At 41.2% G+C, this 17,352-nt stretch overlaps 1 protein-coding gene and 1 non-coding gene across 2 annotated transcripts in view; one reads left to right on the top strand and one right to left on the bottom strand.

Moving 5' to 3' along the window:
* The window catches only part of LOC103178646 (protein diaphanous homolog 3-like), a 154,132-nt gene that overhangs the window by 40,389 nt on the left and 96,391 nt on the right, over positions 1–17,352 (top strand). Inside the window, exon 4 of the mRNA XM_042334098.1 lies at positions 3,358–3,462. Within this exon, the coding sequence (XP_042190032.1) occupies positions 3,358–3,462 (105 nt within the window). The remainder of the gene's footprint in view (positions 1–3,357; positions 3,463–17,352) is intronic.
* Positions 9,529–9,600, bottom strand: trnaa-ugc. Its single transcript has one exon. It is a non-coding gene; the product is annotated as a tRNA-Ala (tRNA).

Here is a 17,352-nt window from a genome sequence, read left to right as displayed (position 1 = left end):
AAGGATAATTGGGGGTCAAAACTGATGCCTAGGTTGTGTATGGGTTCGGAGAGTTTTAGGGGAGGTTGGGTAGGTGGAGGAGGTGAGAACCATATGATTTTAGATGTTGATAAGAGCCGAAGAGTATGGCTTCTGTCTTGTCAATGTTCAGCTGAAGGAAATTCGTGCTCAACCAGCTCCTGAGGTCTGAAAGGCAGGCTGACAGAACATCAGGGGCCTGGGGGTCACAAAGTGAGGTGGAAAAATAGAGTTGGGTGTCATCGCATACAAGTGAAAATGTACCCCATGTCTGTGGATGACATCCCCAAGAGGGAGTATATAGATCAGAAAGAGGAGGGGGCCAAGGATGGATCCTTGGAGTACCCCGCAGGGTGAGAGCGGGAGGAAAAGCCGTTGGAGCAGATGTACTGCTGACGGTTTGTGAGGTAGGACTTGAACCAGGCAAGTGCGGTCCCACTGAGGTGGATGACAGAGGAAAGGCGGTGGAGGAGGATGGCGTGATCGACTGTGTCGAAAGCGGTGGAGAAGTCCAGGACGACAAGGAGGCAGAGGGAGCCCTGGTCACAGATGTCATTTCTGAGTTTCACAAGCACAGTCTCTGTGCTGTGGGCAGGACGGAAACCGGACTGGAGGGGTTCGAAGAGGGAGTGGGAGGAGAGGTGTGCGCGGAGTTGATTGGCAACAACGCATTGTAGGATTTTTGCGAGGAAGGACAGATTTGAATAGAGTGGTAGTGGCTGGGGTTTGAGGGATCTCTGGAAGGTTTTTTGAGGAGGGGGGTGATGATAGCAGCTTTGAGGGGGGCAGAGACTGAACCAGAGGAGAGGGTCTGGTTGATGACAGAGGAGGGGAAACTGGGTGACCAGCAAATTGGTGGGGAGGGGATTGAGGCAACAGGTGGTTGGTTTCATTGAGGTGATGATAGGTGAGAGGGAGCGAGGAGAGATGGGGAGGAAGGAATGTAGGATAGGGGTCGCGGTAGGAGCTGATGATGGGGAGGGTGAGGGGGACGGAGAGGAGGTGGTGGTGGGTGACAAGACGCAGGAGGATGAGGCTGCCTGGCGGATGTTGTGAATTTTGGATGAAAAGAATTCCATGACCTCCTCACTCTTGGCATTGGATGTGAAGATTGAGGAGTCCTGAGGGGGCGCACGGAGGAGGTAGTGGGTGGTGGGGAAAAAAGGATTTGGGGATTGTTTTTAGCCTCCCAGATGATGTTGGAGTGGAAGGCCGTTTTTGAGAGTGTCAAAGAACGGTGGTAGCTGTGGAGTTGCTCGAACCACAGTTGGAGGTGAACTGTCAGGCCAGTTTTCCGCCATCTGTGCTTGAGCAGCCGGGTTTGGGTTTTTAGACAGCGGAGATGATTGCTAGATCCCGGGGGATCGGGTGGATTTGGCGATGGTCCTGAATTTCAGGGGGATGAGGGAGTTGAAGGTGGAGGAGAGGCGATCATGGAGCAGCTGCTTCAGGATCTCTGTAGGTGAAAGGCCAGAGGGATAGGATATTTGAGAATGTGAGGGCCTTTGTGAGGGTCTCAGGGGGTAGCCTTTTCCAAGGGCAGTAGAGAATTGTTGAGGGTTTGGCGGAGGAGAGAGGGATGTGAGAGGAGAAGGAGATAAGGAAGTGGTCCGAGATGGCCTTGTCCACTATGCTAAGATCGGAAATGCCAAGGCCGTGGGTGATAATGAGGTCGAGGGCATCACCACGGTTGTGGGTCAGTGAGTTTATGTTAAGGGTTTAGGGAGGAGAGGAAGGTGAAGTCAGAAGAGGTGGTGCAAGGGGAGTTTAGGTGGAGATTGAAATCGCCCATTATGAGCAGGCGTTCGGAGCAGAGGGACAGGGAAGAGAGGAGAGTAGAGATGTTAGTGTGGAAGGAGCCGGGGGGCTTAGGGGGACGGTAGTCCAGGAGGATTTTCAGTGGGAGAGAGGGATGGAAGAGGGTGAGGTGCTCAAAGGAGGGGAAGCAGCCAGAGGACTAGGGGGAAAGACCAGGGGAGGCTTTGGAGATGATGGCCACCCCGCCGCCACGTTGGTTTGGACGGGTGTATGTGGTGGAAGGGGTAGCCTGGAGGGGAGGCTTCAACTAGGGATTTCTGTGAGCCCAACAATGTCGAGGTGCTCATCCAGGATGAGGTAATGGATGGTGAGGGCTTTGTTAGAGAGGGAACGGACATTTTGAAGGGAAATGCGGGTAGGTTTGTGGGTGGGAGGAGAGAGTGATGCGGAGAGGATTTTAGGGTGTACAGGAGAGAAACAAACCACTAAGCTACAGGAATGAGCAAAGAAGCGTAGGGCTCCTTTTATCAGAGTGAGTGTGTGGCTTTGTTGCTGTGATTGCTTCCTATCCGCTCACAGCATATGTGGAGTCCTGTAGCTCAGTGGTTAGAGCACTCGCTTTGCAAGCGAGAGACCTGAGTTCAATTCCAGGCAGGGCGAAACCTTGGGCAAGTTTCCTTACTCCACACGCCTAATAATAATCCCTCCAAAAGCAAAACAATAATAAATTGGTCATTTTCAATCTACGACTGTTTGTGGGACATTGCTGTGCGCAATTGGCTGCTGCGTTCGCCCACAAATATACAGTCAATTCACTTTACAGTGTGTTCTGTGAAGCGCTTTGGGAAGTCCTCCTGACGTGAGAAGCGCTATATCAAATGCAAGGATTATTATTATTATTATACCTGTACCACAGGAGACGGTCACAATCATGGCACTTGGAGAACAGAGACAGCTCTTAACTTCAATTATGTTTACTGATGCATTTTTTTTGTCTTTGACCCACCGGCTGCAGTGATCTAACTCCATACCAATCTGTCCATTCCCTCCAAGAAGGTGACCAAAAGTTGTGATACCATTACAATGTTTAATACGTCTTCAAGAAATGCTGTTTTTTTCAGATAATAGGGTAGCTGAAAAATAAGACTTCTTGGTTATCCAGTACAAGCCTTTAACACTTAAGATATCTACCTTTCTATTCATTTATGGTAGCAAATTGTTTAGATTTGCCAGCCAATAATTTTTTGCAGTCTTCTAAGGAAGATCTCAAAAACAAAATCCTGGCATGAGTGCATTGGGAGTCTGCATGTTAAGAAGGGACGTTTCATTCAATTGTATCTTAATATTTTGACATGTATATTGAAACGCAACTATTGGATTAAATGTCAGTCATCAGCAAAACAGCCGTATGAGTAAAGGTGTATATCGTGCTGATAGTTGTTTTACAATTAACTTATTTTGGTGGTAAAGAAGTCGGTGAGATGTGTATAATCTTGTAACTGCTGGATTGTTGTTTTAATAAGTCAAGTAACAATGCAATAATATTAACCGTCTAATTTTAGCTATTTTTCCCCCCCACAGGAGGACATGAATTTAAATGAAGACCGAAAGGCTCCTTTGCGAGAGAAAGATATCAACACTAAAAGAGAAATGGTCATGCAGTATGTCAGTGCAGCCTCTAAAACAGTAAGTGAAATCAACATTTTCACAACCATTGCTTGCGGTTGTTACCTGACCGCCACACAATTTGGACATTGGCTCTTTCAGTGAACTCCAACTCAGCAAATAAAGAATGTTTGCTCAAAACTTTATTTGATATTAATGTTTTTAATATTATCCCAGGGCATATTCCAGCCCAAGTTTATAAGAAATCTCTGTGCTGCTTTTTTTTTTTGCAGACCTTGAATGCACTCATTCACTCTCCTTCTGATATTGAGTTCAAAATCTGCTTTCTAACTTCTTAAAATAGGTCAACAGGTCACAAAAGTGTTGCACTCAATTTTGATGGTGAAAAGCCATTAACTAAGAATGCCAAGGTGAAGGCAACATTCCTTCAACTACTCTGCAGTTTATAGAAGAATTTATTGGATTACAATCTTCCATTCTACAGATATCTAAAGTAATTCCCTTGTAACATAGACATAAATAAAAAGGTTGGTGTATTGCACGCATTGGAGGCTCGCGGTTTGATTAGGAAGGAGCAAGCTGGCTTCTGTTTCTCGTGAGGAGTGTGTAGAACAGGTTGTGGCATTGTATGAGATCGCAGAACTTTGTAAGGCTTAGGGGAAACCCACTTAGGTTTATCGACTTCTGCAAGACTTTCAGCTGAAAGCTTTATGAGGCTTTCATGATGAAGCCATGGGAATACATGGCCAAATCTTGGATTTTATCATGAACATGCATTCCAGCTCCAGGTTCCGTGTAAAGGTTGTCAGTGGACTTACTGAGCCCAGCTCTTTGGAAAGGAGGGGCGCAAAGGCAAGGCTGCCCATTGTCATCCACCCGATTCGATGTATTCATCAACGACATGTTGAATGGCCTTGAAGGGGAAGGACTTGGTGTATCTCGACAGTGTGGATATGGCATGGAATTTCAAGGACCTACATATACATTTAGTAGTTTGTTTTTAAACTAATGAGCTTAGTTAGTATTTTAAATCAACAATATTGAAAAATGTAGCATTTTTACTTATTATAATGAAATACAGCCACAATAGAAGCTGCTGAGTGTTTTCAAAGCAAAATCAGCAAGCAAGATTTGAGAGAATGTATGATTTATATCCTCCTTTATTTCACATTAAATTCAATATACATGCATTCTTGTCAGTGAAATATGTATGACTGGCTTGCAGTTTTCAAAATTAATTTTCTGTGCATTCCGATGTGCTGTTCAAAATGTGTAGTTTTTGTACATCTACTGCACCTTGAATTACTGTCAGTAAAATCTAGTTACTAAATACCTCATATTATTGTTCAGCTAAATCTACAATTAATAAATGTTGTAAATAATGTGAAAGTGAGATATACTAACTCAAAGTTCAAAATTTGATCCCTTGCCTGCTTCTGTTTGGGGCAAGATAATAATAATCCTTGCATTTGCTATAGCACTTTATCATGTCTTCGAGACGTCTCAAAGCACTTCACAAAATATACTGTAAAGTGAATTGACTGTAAATTTTGTGATTGAAACACGGCAGCCAATTGCGCACAGCAATGTCCCACAAACAGTCGTGGATTGAGTGACTAAATTTTTTTTGAAGGAATTATTTGGTGAACTACAACAAGTTGCATTTATAGTACCCTTCATGTAGGTAATGTCTGTGTTTCACAAGGAATACGACAAGTTTATACACATAGTCACTCTTAGGACAACGTATTAAACAGGATGAATAGAGCAAAATTGAAATTCGTTCCAAGAGGCAGAGTCATGGTGGACAAGATGGCACATCTTGGATGTTGGAATATTGTAATGGCAGGATGTTTAACTCTCTGTGAATCATCTTGTGAGGAACCAGAAAAGCTGATGCCTAAATTAATGACCTTACGCCATATTTAATCATCGGAGTAAGTTTAGCAGGTTTAAGTTAAGTAGGTGAGAATTATTGACAAGGCATTAATTTTCCAGTCACACTGTTTTACTCAACAGTTAACCAAGTTACATTTTTCTTTTTCAGCTGGTTATCTGACACACTCTAGAGTCCCAACAAAATCAATGAGCGTTCCACTTAAGTATGGATTTAATTTGTCTGGTATGGAGTGTGCATTCTTATCCCAGAGGGAAGAATCCTATTTACCTAATCATGGAGAATGCAAGTGCAGGTTTCTGAGGTTAGAAACGTACTGAACATACAGCAAAAAGTAGAGTGCAATGTCGGCAGAGGGCAGCAGATTTTCTTGCAAATATGCTGTTTAGATCTCAGTCAAGGACAACTTGAACAAGCATTTTTTTACATTTTGAGATTTTTTGATTCATCATTTTGTTGGTTGACTTCTTCATACATTGAACTTCAAGATTGAATCTGTTTTGGACATGATGGATGTAATTGTGCATTAACTTGTGCTGAATACTCTCCTGAATTTGGGAAGCAGGATGCATCCCTCCAGGTAGAAAGAATATAATATAGTGAATTTAGGGAATTTAAAACAGAGGGTAATGAGATTATGGAACTCGCTGCCTGAAGTGCTGGTTGAATCAAATTTTATAAATGCATTCAGGAGGAAACTAGACCTTGAGATCGGGGTGTGGAATAGAACTGTTATGGGAAGCAGTAAGGCATGGGTGGAGAATCCTGAGGAGTATAAAACACTGGTACACACTGGTTGGACCAAGTGACCTATTTCCACGTTTACATTCTTTGTACACTAAACAATGGATAACTTGTCAGTGTAAGGGAAGAGAGCTCAATGATGAGTTATCTGGAGTGGTGAGTTTGGCATATGTATAAATACATAAATAAATGGGGTTGGGATATTAACAGCATGATGATGGCAGTGGTAGTGAGAAGTTAAGCCAGGGCCGAGTTATCAGGAGTTTATTTGTAAATCTTTGCAAATGTACTGAACCATGTAAGGTTATGTGTAATGCTCTTCAATCCAATGAAATGTGTAAATATTCTGTTTAGAAATACAAATGACGATCTGATTTATATTAAAAAAAAGTAGAACTCACTGACATGAGTATTTTTGGTGATCATTGTCTTCAATCCTGTCTAAGATTATCTTTTGCAAAGTATGCTAATGCTGGAGTGTTGGATTTGAAATGGAATCCTCATCAGTTTAGTCTAACTAGTTTGCTTTATTTTGATTAATCTACCTTCTAAAATTCTGCTGCAACACCATTCAATGAATGAAAGGTAATTAAATGTTTTGTATATAGGCATGGCTACATTTCATAGCTGTTTTAACACTGGATTTATTGACATGTGAGGACTGAATAACTAAATGTAAGTATATAGTAAGATGTAAAATGATCTGTTTTATTTTAGCATAGTGTTATTAGTGGTGTGGATGCAATATTCAGGATTTTTACTGCTTCTGGAACCCAATTTCAGAATGGAGCACTTACATTGTCTTACTCTTATGCCAGAAGAGCATCGATCACTCCACGGATGTTTTTCACTTTCTGCAACATGCATTCTGTAGCTGCTTTGAGCGACAATGCCAATTTATAAACCGCTTCATGCTGTGGTCTTATGCCTATTGCAAATTGGATTCAAATGACTCAAATTTATTTCATGTGGCAGGATTACTTCCATCAGAGAACAGTTGAGCTTAGAACTCGCTCAACATTTTTTAAATCATTCATGTGCAGGGAATTTACTTTTAACAAAACACTCAAATGTCTCCTGTCTTGTTTTCTTTCAGACGAATAAAATACATTTACATTGTTCGGTGCAAAAGAAGGTGCTGTGCAATCATGGATTCATTTTTTGTACTCCGCGTGCCATAGTGAGTTAGCTCATTAAATCAGTGAGGGGAATCATGAGATTGATACTCCTTTAAGATATTTGGCAGAAGTCATTTGGTTCTTCCTGTATGATGCAAATATCATCCTTCTTGATTATTGCTAGTTTATTCCACTGTTGCTGATTATGTTGAAGCATTCTCCCATTGATGAATACAGTCTCATTTGTCAAGTGCTGTGAGTTAAAATTGCCTTTAGTATCAGAGTCTCGGCTTGATTCGGCCACTTAAAGTCAGACAATTCAAAAGTGGCTTGACAAAATACCCGGGGTGCACAAAATGTCCACCTTCTGATGCAAAATATTTTGGGAAGTTCAACTATACTAAGAAAATTAGCATCCATTAAAGTGTAACGTGGCAGTGTTATTGGTCTGGTTGCCTTTCGTGTCAGGAGGACGACCCAATGCGCTGGGAAACCACTGAAAATCCTGAAGAAACTACTCTACTGAGTAATCTAAAACTAGTGTTTTTCAAACTTTATGGGCTCAAAGATTGGATATTGAGGCCTCAGGACCCTCTATGATAGTAGATATTTCGATTGAGCCTCCTCCCACCCCCCCATGTGCGCACGCGCACTCACTCAGGTTGTGGGGGTTTCCTGTAGAGCAAGGAGGTTTTCCTCCTTTACCAGCTCCACAAAAGGCTGAGCTTAAATACCTTGCACGAGAACCATGGGAACGTTCTCATCCCTTCCTCAGGCTGCATTGGCTTCCCTAGTCCAATTCGGCTTCTGTAGCCTTTGCACTTCGGGTGTGTCTACTGGCTTCGCGGCTCCCTTGAAACCATCTCGCTGAAAGGACCCAGTTTGGAAGCCCTGATTTAAACTGATATCAATAATAATAATCATTGCATTTTGTGTTGCACTTTTTATGTTGGGAGGAATTCCTAAAGCGCTTTTCAGGATATACTGTAATGTTGAGACAGTTTTGTGCATGAATACTTGAGCCAATTTGCACGCATCAGAGCCCCACAAACAGCCATGAAATGAATGACCAATTTTATGTGAGGGATTGTTGGCCAGGACATTGGGAGACACTCTCTTCCCTTTTTGAGTTATACCACTGAGTCTTCAATGTCTACCTGAATAGGCAGATGAGGCCACAGTTAATGTCTCCTCCGATGAAAGGATATTTAGCTGTCCCAGTGTTATAATACATTTGGACATCATTGTAATGTATGAGTCTACTTTGGCGCAGGGAATTTTTTGACATGCAGGAAATCCACCTGTTGGCCAGGTGTATACAGGCGCAGAAGATCTCCCCCAGTGTTTGGCATCATGGCAATTGTTGGGAGATGCACTTAACTATTCACTTTACTGTTTCTGTCAAACCAGAATGTACATGAAGGCTGCACTGGTAGAGATATCAGTGATTAACTGAAGATGTGGAAACTGGACCAGTGACCATTTTTATGATGCGACCTAATATGATGTGGAGTCTGATTTTGTGAATCCAAACTGCCACATTATAACAGTTTTTTTTAATGCTTTTTTTATCCATTGGTAGACATTTGTTTCCTAATTTGGAAAGTAAAGAGTGATTATCCAGACAAATTCAAACCCGTCCCATTTGCAGGTAAACAAATAAGGTGGATAATTTGATGTAGCACAAAATACAAATTAACTGCAATGCTAAATTAAATGATTCCATCAGTTATACTGTCACTCTTTCTCGTTCTCTCTCTGCCTCATTCTCTCATTTTTATGCTCATTCTAGCTCATTCTCTCGCTTTCACGCTCGTTCTGCCTTACACTCGCTTGCACGCTCTCTCATACTTATGCACTTACCATTTCCGCATTGTTCAAAAGAAACTTTCTTCTGTGACAGCAAAGATAAATTTGACCATACACATGTGCGATGCTTCAAGTATGTGCGCAGAGTTACTAAGAATGCAATTCATGCCCCTAGCAAGTGGAGCATATATTTTGTCAGTTTCACATAATTGTGTCCACGAAGGATATATTGCTCCTGTAGGGATTGCAGCACAGATTCATCAGAATGATATCAGGGCTTAAAGGGTTGAATTATGAGGACAGGTTGCATAACTTGGTCTGTATTCTCTCGAGTTTATAATAATCCTTGCATTTGATATCGAGCTTTTCATGTCTTCTAGACATCTCAAAGTGCTTCACAAGAACAGACTGTAAAGTGAATTGACTGTATATTTGTGGGCGAAATGTGGCAGTCAATTGCGCACAGCAGTGTCCCACAAACAGTCGTGAATTGAAGTGACCAATTTTTTGGGGGGGATTATTATCAGGCGTGTGGAGTAAAGAAACTTGCCCGAGGTTTCACCCTGCTGGGAATCGAACCCAGGTCTCTCGCTTGCAAAGCGAGTGCTCTAACCACTGAGCTACAGGACTCCACAGTTGATGGGTGATCTAATTGAGATTTTTAAAATAATGGATGGATTTGATAGGGTAGCTACAGAGAAACTATTTTCTTTGGTGGGGGAATCCAGAACAAACATGGATGCTGGAACCATTAAAATTTTCAAGACAGGTGGATAGATATTTGTTAGGTATGGGTATCGAGGGATATGAGGCAAGGGTGGGTAATTGGAGTTGAGGTACAGATCAGATGTAATCTTATAGAATGGCAGAACAGGATTGAGGAGCTGAATGGCCAACGTCTGCTGCTATGTTCCTATGTTCATGAGAGCCTGATGGAGTAAAAAAAAATGTATTACTATTATCATTAGAAAAAATATTAAAGGTGCCAGTGCAGGAACTTTGAGAAAACCAGCTTGGCTGATTCTGTGTGCTTGGCTGATCTTCCTGAACTATTGATGCTTATTTATACTAAATGTTGTAATATTAGCAATCCCATTGTATCAAAGCCAGAAATTTAAAATATTTTGTGACAAATGATTTAAGTATATTGTATCCAGGGCTTTGACTGAGGTAGTTTTGGCAATCGAATAGAACAGCAAAGTTGTCTCGACCCTGTATAAATGTTGGCTGTTGAATTGCACACAGTCCGAGTCCCCATATGAATAATGTAAGCTTTGTTTTCATAAAAAATAGTTTTAACCAGTTGTGTTTTTATGATAAACAAAAGGATGTACTGTATTCATCTGATTGTGCTGTGTGCAACCTATCAACTTGTGTTTAATACCATAATGCAAATCTGAGTTGTTCAATTTATCGTGAATCACAGCAAAACATCCATAGGATACAGGTCAACTGTTGCATAGCTGATTTAATCCTTGTAATTTAAAAAATACGTATTTATGACTGCATGAAGTCTAGGCCAGGCTGAAGTACAAGCTAGGCCTGTATGAAACAACCAGTATTTATTCATGTGACTAATGAGTTAAAGTTGAGTTAAAGTTTGCTACATTTAAACTGTTGAAATTATCTATAACCCCCTTAAAAATGTATTAATTTATTTTATATTGTGACATGTAACAATTATATTTAATGTAAGACTGAACACAAAAGTTGTCAGAAATAGTTTTGATGTCCCATTTCTATCCAAGCTTGATATGTATGTTGAATTCTATAATTACTTGAAAGGCTCTCACTTTTGACATTTAGGTTGCCTAGGAACAACAAATTGCATTTACATTGTGCTTTTGATTTTGGGAGGACAGTGAAGGGTTTGTACCCAAGCTGGGGTTGGAACCAAGAGAGGTGGAGGACAATGGGGGTGGGAAGATGACCGAAGGCATGGTAGAAGTGAGTGGGATGAATGGATGACAGGTGATAGGAAAGGGGGTATTTTGGGGGATGGCAGCTTGGGTCAGTGGTGGCTCAAGGTATGCAGATAATACGTGTATATCGAGAGTTAAAGCCGGCGATCAGAGAGGCAGTGGGGCATGGTCAGCGCCCTGACCTGGAAAGGCAGTGTTTAAATACCTTTTTTTTAACAAAAAGCAAAATGTTAACTTATTATCAGTGCATTTTGTTATATTCCGGGCATAAAGTATAGGAGTGTAGCAAAATTAAATAAATTGAACTTAAAAATTAAGTTTAAATTAAAATTAACAGTCGGAGCAGTTAAAATTGACAAAAGTAACATAGTAACAAAAACATACAAAATTAGGACGGAAAAGCTAACATTCAGGAAACAGAATTTGAATTATGATTATGAGTTAGTTTAGGATACCAAACTATATATAATGCTCAGAAAGACTTCCTGTTTTCCAATGCACAGTACTGGCATCCACGCAGTAATACCTAGTCATTGAAGTATTTTACCCAAGCTTTGGAGGGCTGTGGATTGATTACAAGATCGCTCCTCAGTTCTAGTTTCTGTTAAATTAAATGGGGAGCACTTAAATGGTTTGTGGCTTCTTCATACAGTATTTCATTAGAATAGCCAGTAAGCTGTGAAGACTGCTTAATGTTTACGCGTAGCCTAATGGAGAGCCTTTAAAAGAAAGGAGGCGTTTGATTTTCACAAATACCTTGAACATATTTATTTTTAAGTACCATTTTTATAGAAAATCAGACTTTCACTTCCTTTCTCTTTGAATCATTTTTGTTTTCTCTTACGATCCTTTCTGGCTTTGTTTCTCTCTTTATATTTTTCCTGCTTGAATGCTTTTGTCATATTTGATTTATTTGCTTGTTATTTGTTGCTCTGTAATTGTCTGTCCTTTATGCTATGTAGTTACTGTAGGTTACAGAGCAGTTTCATTTGCTGAGCAATGTTGGCAAGCTCCAATTTTTGTCCTATAACTGATTCCCAGTGTGTAGTTGAAGCAGGAAACTGATAATAGGATATGGTCAGCTGGCAAACTGTATGGAGGAGACCCTAGAACAATGTCTCAAATTATCACCCCATCTCCAACTTTCCTTTCCAAGGTCCTGGAACGAGTTGTTGCTTCACTGCTTTCTCTCTTGCCACTCCCTTCACAAACCCCTCCAATTGGGTTTCCGTGCCGCCCGCAGCACAGAAACAGCCCTGGTCAAAGTGACAAATGACATTCTGTCCATCTGCGACCAGGGCTCCCTCTGACTCCTCAGCCTCCTTGACCTCTCAGCTGCCTTCGACACTGTTGACCATCCTCATCCATTGCCTCTCACTTCAACCTTCATGACTCTGTCCTGGACTGGGTCAGATAGTACCTCTCACACCGCCTCCACTTCATCTCCACAAACGATTTCTCCTTTAGCCCCTGCACCATCTCATACGGCATTCCTCAGGGCTCTGTCCTTGGTCCTCTCCTCCAATATCTATATGCTCCCTCTTGGTGACATCACCCACAGACATGGGATCAACTTCCACGTGTATGCAGATGCCACCCAACTGTACCTCTCTGCTTCCACCCTTGACTCCAGGACCACTGCTGTCCTGACAGAATGTCTGACAGATGAGAGCTAATTTTCTTCAGTTGAACGTCAACAAAACCGAGGCTCTCCTGATTGGCTCCAGTTAGCACCTCCACACCTCAGGCGCTGACAGCATTACCATCATGGTTGCACACTCCACTTTACTAAGCCAGTCCGGAACCTTGGCGTCTTGTTTGACCCTCAACTATCCTTTCTACCCCACATCTGTGCCATGACCCACTCTGCCTTCCCTCACTTCTGTAAATTCGCCCGGCTCTGCACTGTCTCCCACCGCAGGCCACTGACACCCTCATACATGCTTTCATTACGTCGAGGCTCGACTATGCAAACTCCTTGCTTGTCAGCCTCCCCAACTACTCCCTCCGTGGGCTACAGATTATCCAGGACTCTGCAGCCCGTGTCCTCTCTGGCACTAGGCTCCGTGACCCTATCACCCCTAGCCTCGACCGACTCCACTGGCTTCCCATCACACAGAGGATACAGTTGAAGATCCTGCTCCTCACCTTCAAAGCTCTTCATGGTCTTGCTCGCCCCTACCTCTGTGACCTCCTAACCCCCTACCATCCTACTCGCTCCCTCAGCAGGCTCTGGCCTGCTTCACGTCGCCTGCTTCGCTCGCCCCCTATGAGCGGGAGGGCCTTCAGCCACTCTGCCTCCACCTTCTGGGACTCACAGTCCCTCTGCCACACAGTCCCTCTGCCACACTCCTCCCTTGCCTCCTTCAAGACCAATCTCCAGACTCTCCTCTTCGACCGTGCTTTTGATCACCCTGCTTCCACCCTCCCTGATCCCGACCCCAGCTTGGGTCCGAAACTCTGACTGTCCAGTGCCTTGGGACATTCTCTGGACGTGAAAGGCGCTATACAAATGTAATTCTGTTGTTGTTTTGCAAGCAAATAATTTTGGTGGCCTCAGTGTGTGTGGCTACCAACACTTACAGGTGGCTGCAGTTCTAGTTTTTCCTATAAATACTTAATCATATGAAAAATTAAGGAAATCCTCCGCTTCAGTCTTTGAATTGTGCAAAGCAACTATGTGCAATTTCTTGACATAAGAAAGAGGTATAAGCAATTGGATGGTGAAATCTGTATAGGGCAGGCCGGTGAAACCACCAAGATAGTTTTGATCCTTTACTATACCCCTCCTTATCATGAGCACCCAGCTGACTTGGACAGCAATGATATTGTTGTGCCAAAACTTTTAAGCTTCCAATCAAACTTATTGTTACAGTCTACACGAATAAGGGATCAGAATTGTCGGTTCAGTTCTAATTGGCTGAGCGGTTAAGAGCAATTACATGAACAAACTTGCAAATGTGTTTGTTTTATCGGTTTGGATGACCAGGACTCTAATGATGCTGAATCTGGCCAATAGCAGCTACACACCTCATGTGGTGTCTTGAGGGACGGGAGGGCTGCTGTGGCTGCATAAAATCACTTGGGCGGCCACTGTGGCCGCATTTGAGAAACGCTGCCTCAAGCATGTTTTTTATATTAAAAAAAAGTATTGTTGCAAATTAGAAATGTACCATGCAAATATTGAAGAACGATGTTCAATAACATCTTAGGTGTGTTGGATCTCGTGGGCATATAAAGTGTAGTAGGAATTGTTTTTGTTTGTTTAGACTTTGTGAATGGTACAGAAAATAAAATATGCTCTTATTATTTGAACATAAATTGTTGCAGCAGCATTTTGGACTCTGAAAACCCAATGCAACCAGCGCAAACCTGTCAAAATCAAGTAGATTTTTTGTTTTCTATCTTTAAATCTTCTATCTGCAGTCTGCCCATCCCCCCATCCTCCCTTGGCTCCACTGGACCCCCAATTCCTCAATGGAATGAATTGGAAGTCCTTCCCACCCTCCCTCTACAATTTCCTGCAATCCGACATTCCCCAGCCCTTCCATCCACTTGTTTCATGTCCTCTGCTTGATTCGCCTCCTCATCAGTGGGCCAGCTAACAACCATTCTGCCTCTTGTCTCAGCCTCTATCCAGTCTCTTCACCTTGCCCGACCATCGCCACATTCAAAATTCACCTTAAGATCTATCATATTCATATGAAATTTAAGCCCCTTGCCAAAATGAAAGGCATGATATAAATGTAAATTGTTGTACTATGGTATCCATAAATATGTATATTAGTTTCAATTAGGTTTGATGTTTGTGAAGTTTTTTTTAAATATTACAGCAAGTTATTTTAATTTTCTACCCAATATTATCCTGACTGAGGGTTCTTGTATAAGTAACAATCGTTGTATTGTTTATAAAACTTATATGCAGGATTAAGTTTATAAAACTTTATATGTTTATAAAACTTATATGCAGGATTCTGGATAGAAACAAATCTTTAATTAACAGACATAAGTTCCTTGGCTTTTTTAAAACCTTATTGTAATGCCTCCTGGGGACCACTGTGGGTGCAATCGACCTAGGTGTGAGAGGTTGCAGAGTGCTACTTATCCCTTGTAGTCATCTAATATCCTATATCTATCTATTTTGCTTTTTATTCAATTCCTTTGTTACTTGCTTTAATGTTTTGCTTGTCTCTTTTGTTGGTTAGTTTCTGCCAGATTTCTCAATTTCTTACATACAATTGATTCAATTCTGACTTATCTGTTGTTGCAAAATTGGATACAAATGTTTATTTTATCATTTTATTACAAACCATTTTCTGGATTCGTGAGCAAGAGTGATTAGGTCCCTGCTTTCCGATTTGGTCAAACGATTTATGTTGATGAAGCAAAGATTTATCAATAACCTTCCATGTATGTTGACACTTGTTTAAAATCTCCCATTGCTTCCAGGAATATAAAAAAAGATCAGATAGCAGCATATTTGTAATATGGATGGCAGGATTCTGGACAGAAACAAATCTTTTATTAACAGACATAAGTTCCTTGGCTTTTTTAAAACTTTATTGTAATGCCTCCTGGGACCACTGTGGGTGCAATTGACCTAGGTGTGAGAGGTTGCAGAGTGCTACTGACTGAAGACATTCTTAAGACATTGGCCTGCCAAGGGGGAAGTTTGGCAATGGGAGACAGTTGAGGATTGCTGTTAGTCTCTAACCACAATCCCAGCTAAATGCTCCAGCCTAGAAAACTGCTGCTCCCAGTCTAGGTTTATACTCCAGTGCACTATTGTGGGAGCAATGTGCTGTCAGAGGCACTGTCCTTTGAATGAGATATTAAAGTAAGATCCCATCTTCTTGTGTATGTGTTCCTATGACACTATTCAAAAAGAATGGGGAGGTTCTCCTGGTGATGAATCAGTGAGATTTGTCATCCACTTACTGACTCCTTTTAGGACATTACTTTGCACAAACTGATTTGTGTATTAGTCAACAAATACATGGTCACTGCACTTAACAGTATTTAGTGTAAAGTGCTTTGAGATGTTTTGATGTTATCAAATCCAAGGTGTTAAATAATTATGATTGGTTTCACCCTGGAGGCTCTGCTTGCCACAAGGCTATGGAAGATTGGAGAGGGATATAGGAGGCATGGACAGGCTCAAATTTCTGTTGGTGAAGAGGAGTGTCTTGCTCGTCCAATTCCTGAACCAGGCATCTCTGATGACAGCACAGCCAGCCTGGCTCATCAGCAGGACTTGGAAGGGCAGACCAGTCACTGGGGGCAGGGACTCTTTGCACTCAGGATTTTTACTTGCAGGGTTACTGGGAGCTAACAGGTAGGTTTGATCTTAGATGGACAAGCAACTCAGTTTGGATACTCTTAAGCATGGTGATGTTTATGTGAATGCAGTTTTTTCTTGTTGATGTTGTTTTGAATCAACGAAAAGCAATGGGGACAGGAAACATGGCGCTCATTTATCAGCATACTCCTCTTCAACATCTGTCTAATATAAAAGTACAGTAAGATATCAAAAAGGTGAGACAATGTTGTTTTCACTCGAGAGATCAGGGTGCTCCTACTCCTCAAGCACAGATATAAATCCTCAAAGTTTCATCACCAATGTTTGCTTTATTTTAGTGGAATTTGAACAATTTAGTAACAGATACAGGTGACCAAAAAGTCGTGATATCTATCCTATTATCTAAACAAAATATCATAATTTCTTTAAGACTTATTAAACATCATAATGATGACCCAACTTTTTGGCCACCCTGTATTTAATCTCTTCTTGGCATTTAACCTCCCCAAACAAATTCATTTGTGAGCTATATCCTTTGTATCATTCATGGCTTCAGCTGCAAACCTGTTTCACTCTTTGTTATTGTATTAATTGAAGTTACTTTTACTTTGCTTGCTGTAATGATTTTGTCCTATTTTAAAGTCTTCCTTAAAGGGTCACTGCTGCCTCCTTCAGGCAAAGAACTTGGTAAAAATTACCTAACTTCCTGTGGAGAGTGCAACTTTGTTCCTTTGTGGTAACTAGACATTTTATTTTCATGAAGAGGATAAATGTCTTCCCAAGAATTAAGAAGTTTCCAAATGCAGTAAGTCATTTACCATTTCAAGTTTGAAATTTTTATTAATACACTGGGGTTGCTTTAAAGAAAAAAAGTTTTCAGTTACTAAATCTGAATAAAGTAGTTTTATTTTTAGTTTTTTTTGACTTGTATTTTTATGTTAGCTTTATTTTGGTGATCTATATTTCTTAATGGTAGTTAACATAGTTCATATTGGCTTTTTAAAAAAAATGTGAAACAAGGTTATATCCAAAATGTATTTTTCAATCAGAATCTGTTAATTGAATTTCCAGTATTTTTTATTTCAGTAACATTAAAGACTTATCTTCCACAGATTTCTTTGTGTTGTGAATAGGTCTTTTTTGTTTTGTGAAAAGTAATTT

The sequence above is a fragment of the Callorhinchus milii genome, unplaced genomic scaffold (genome assembly GCF_018977255.1).
Source record: "Callorhinchus milii isolate IMCB2004 unplaced genomic scaffold, IMCB_Cmil_1.0 Scaffold4, whole genome shotgun sequence".
Classification (NCBI taxonomy): Eukaryota; Metazoa; Chordata; class Chondrichthyes; order Chimaeriformes; family Callorhinchidae; genus Callorhinchus; species Callorhinchus milii.
The sequence above is the reverse complement of the archived record's forward strand: the minus strand, read 5'-3'. Positions and strand labels throughout refer to the sequence as shown.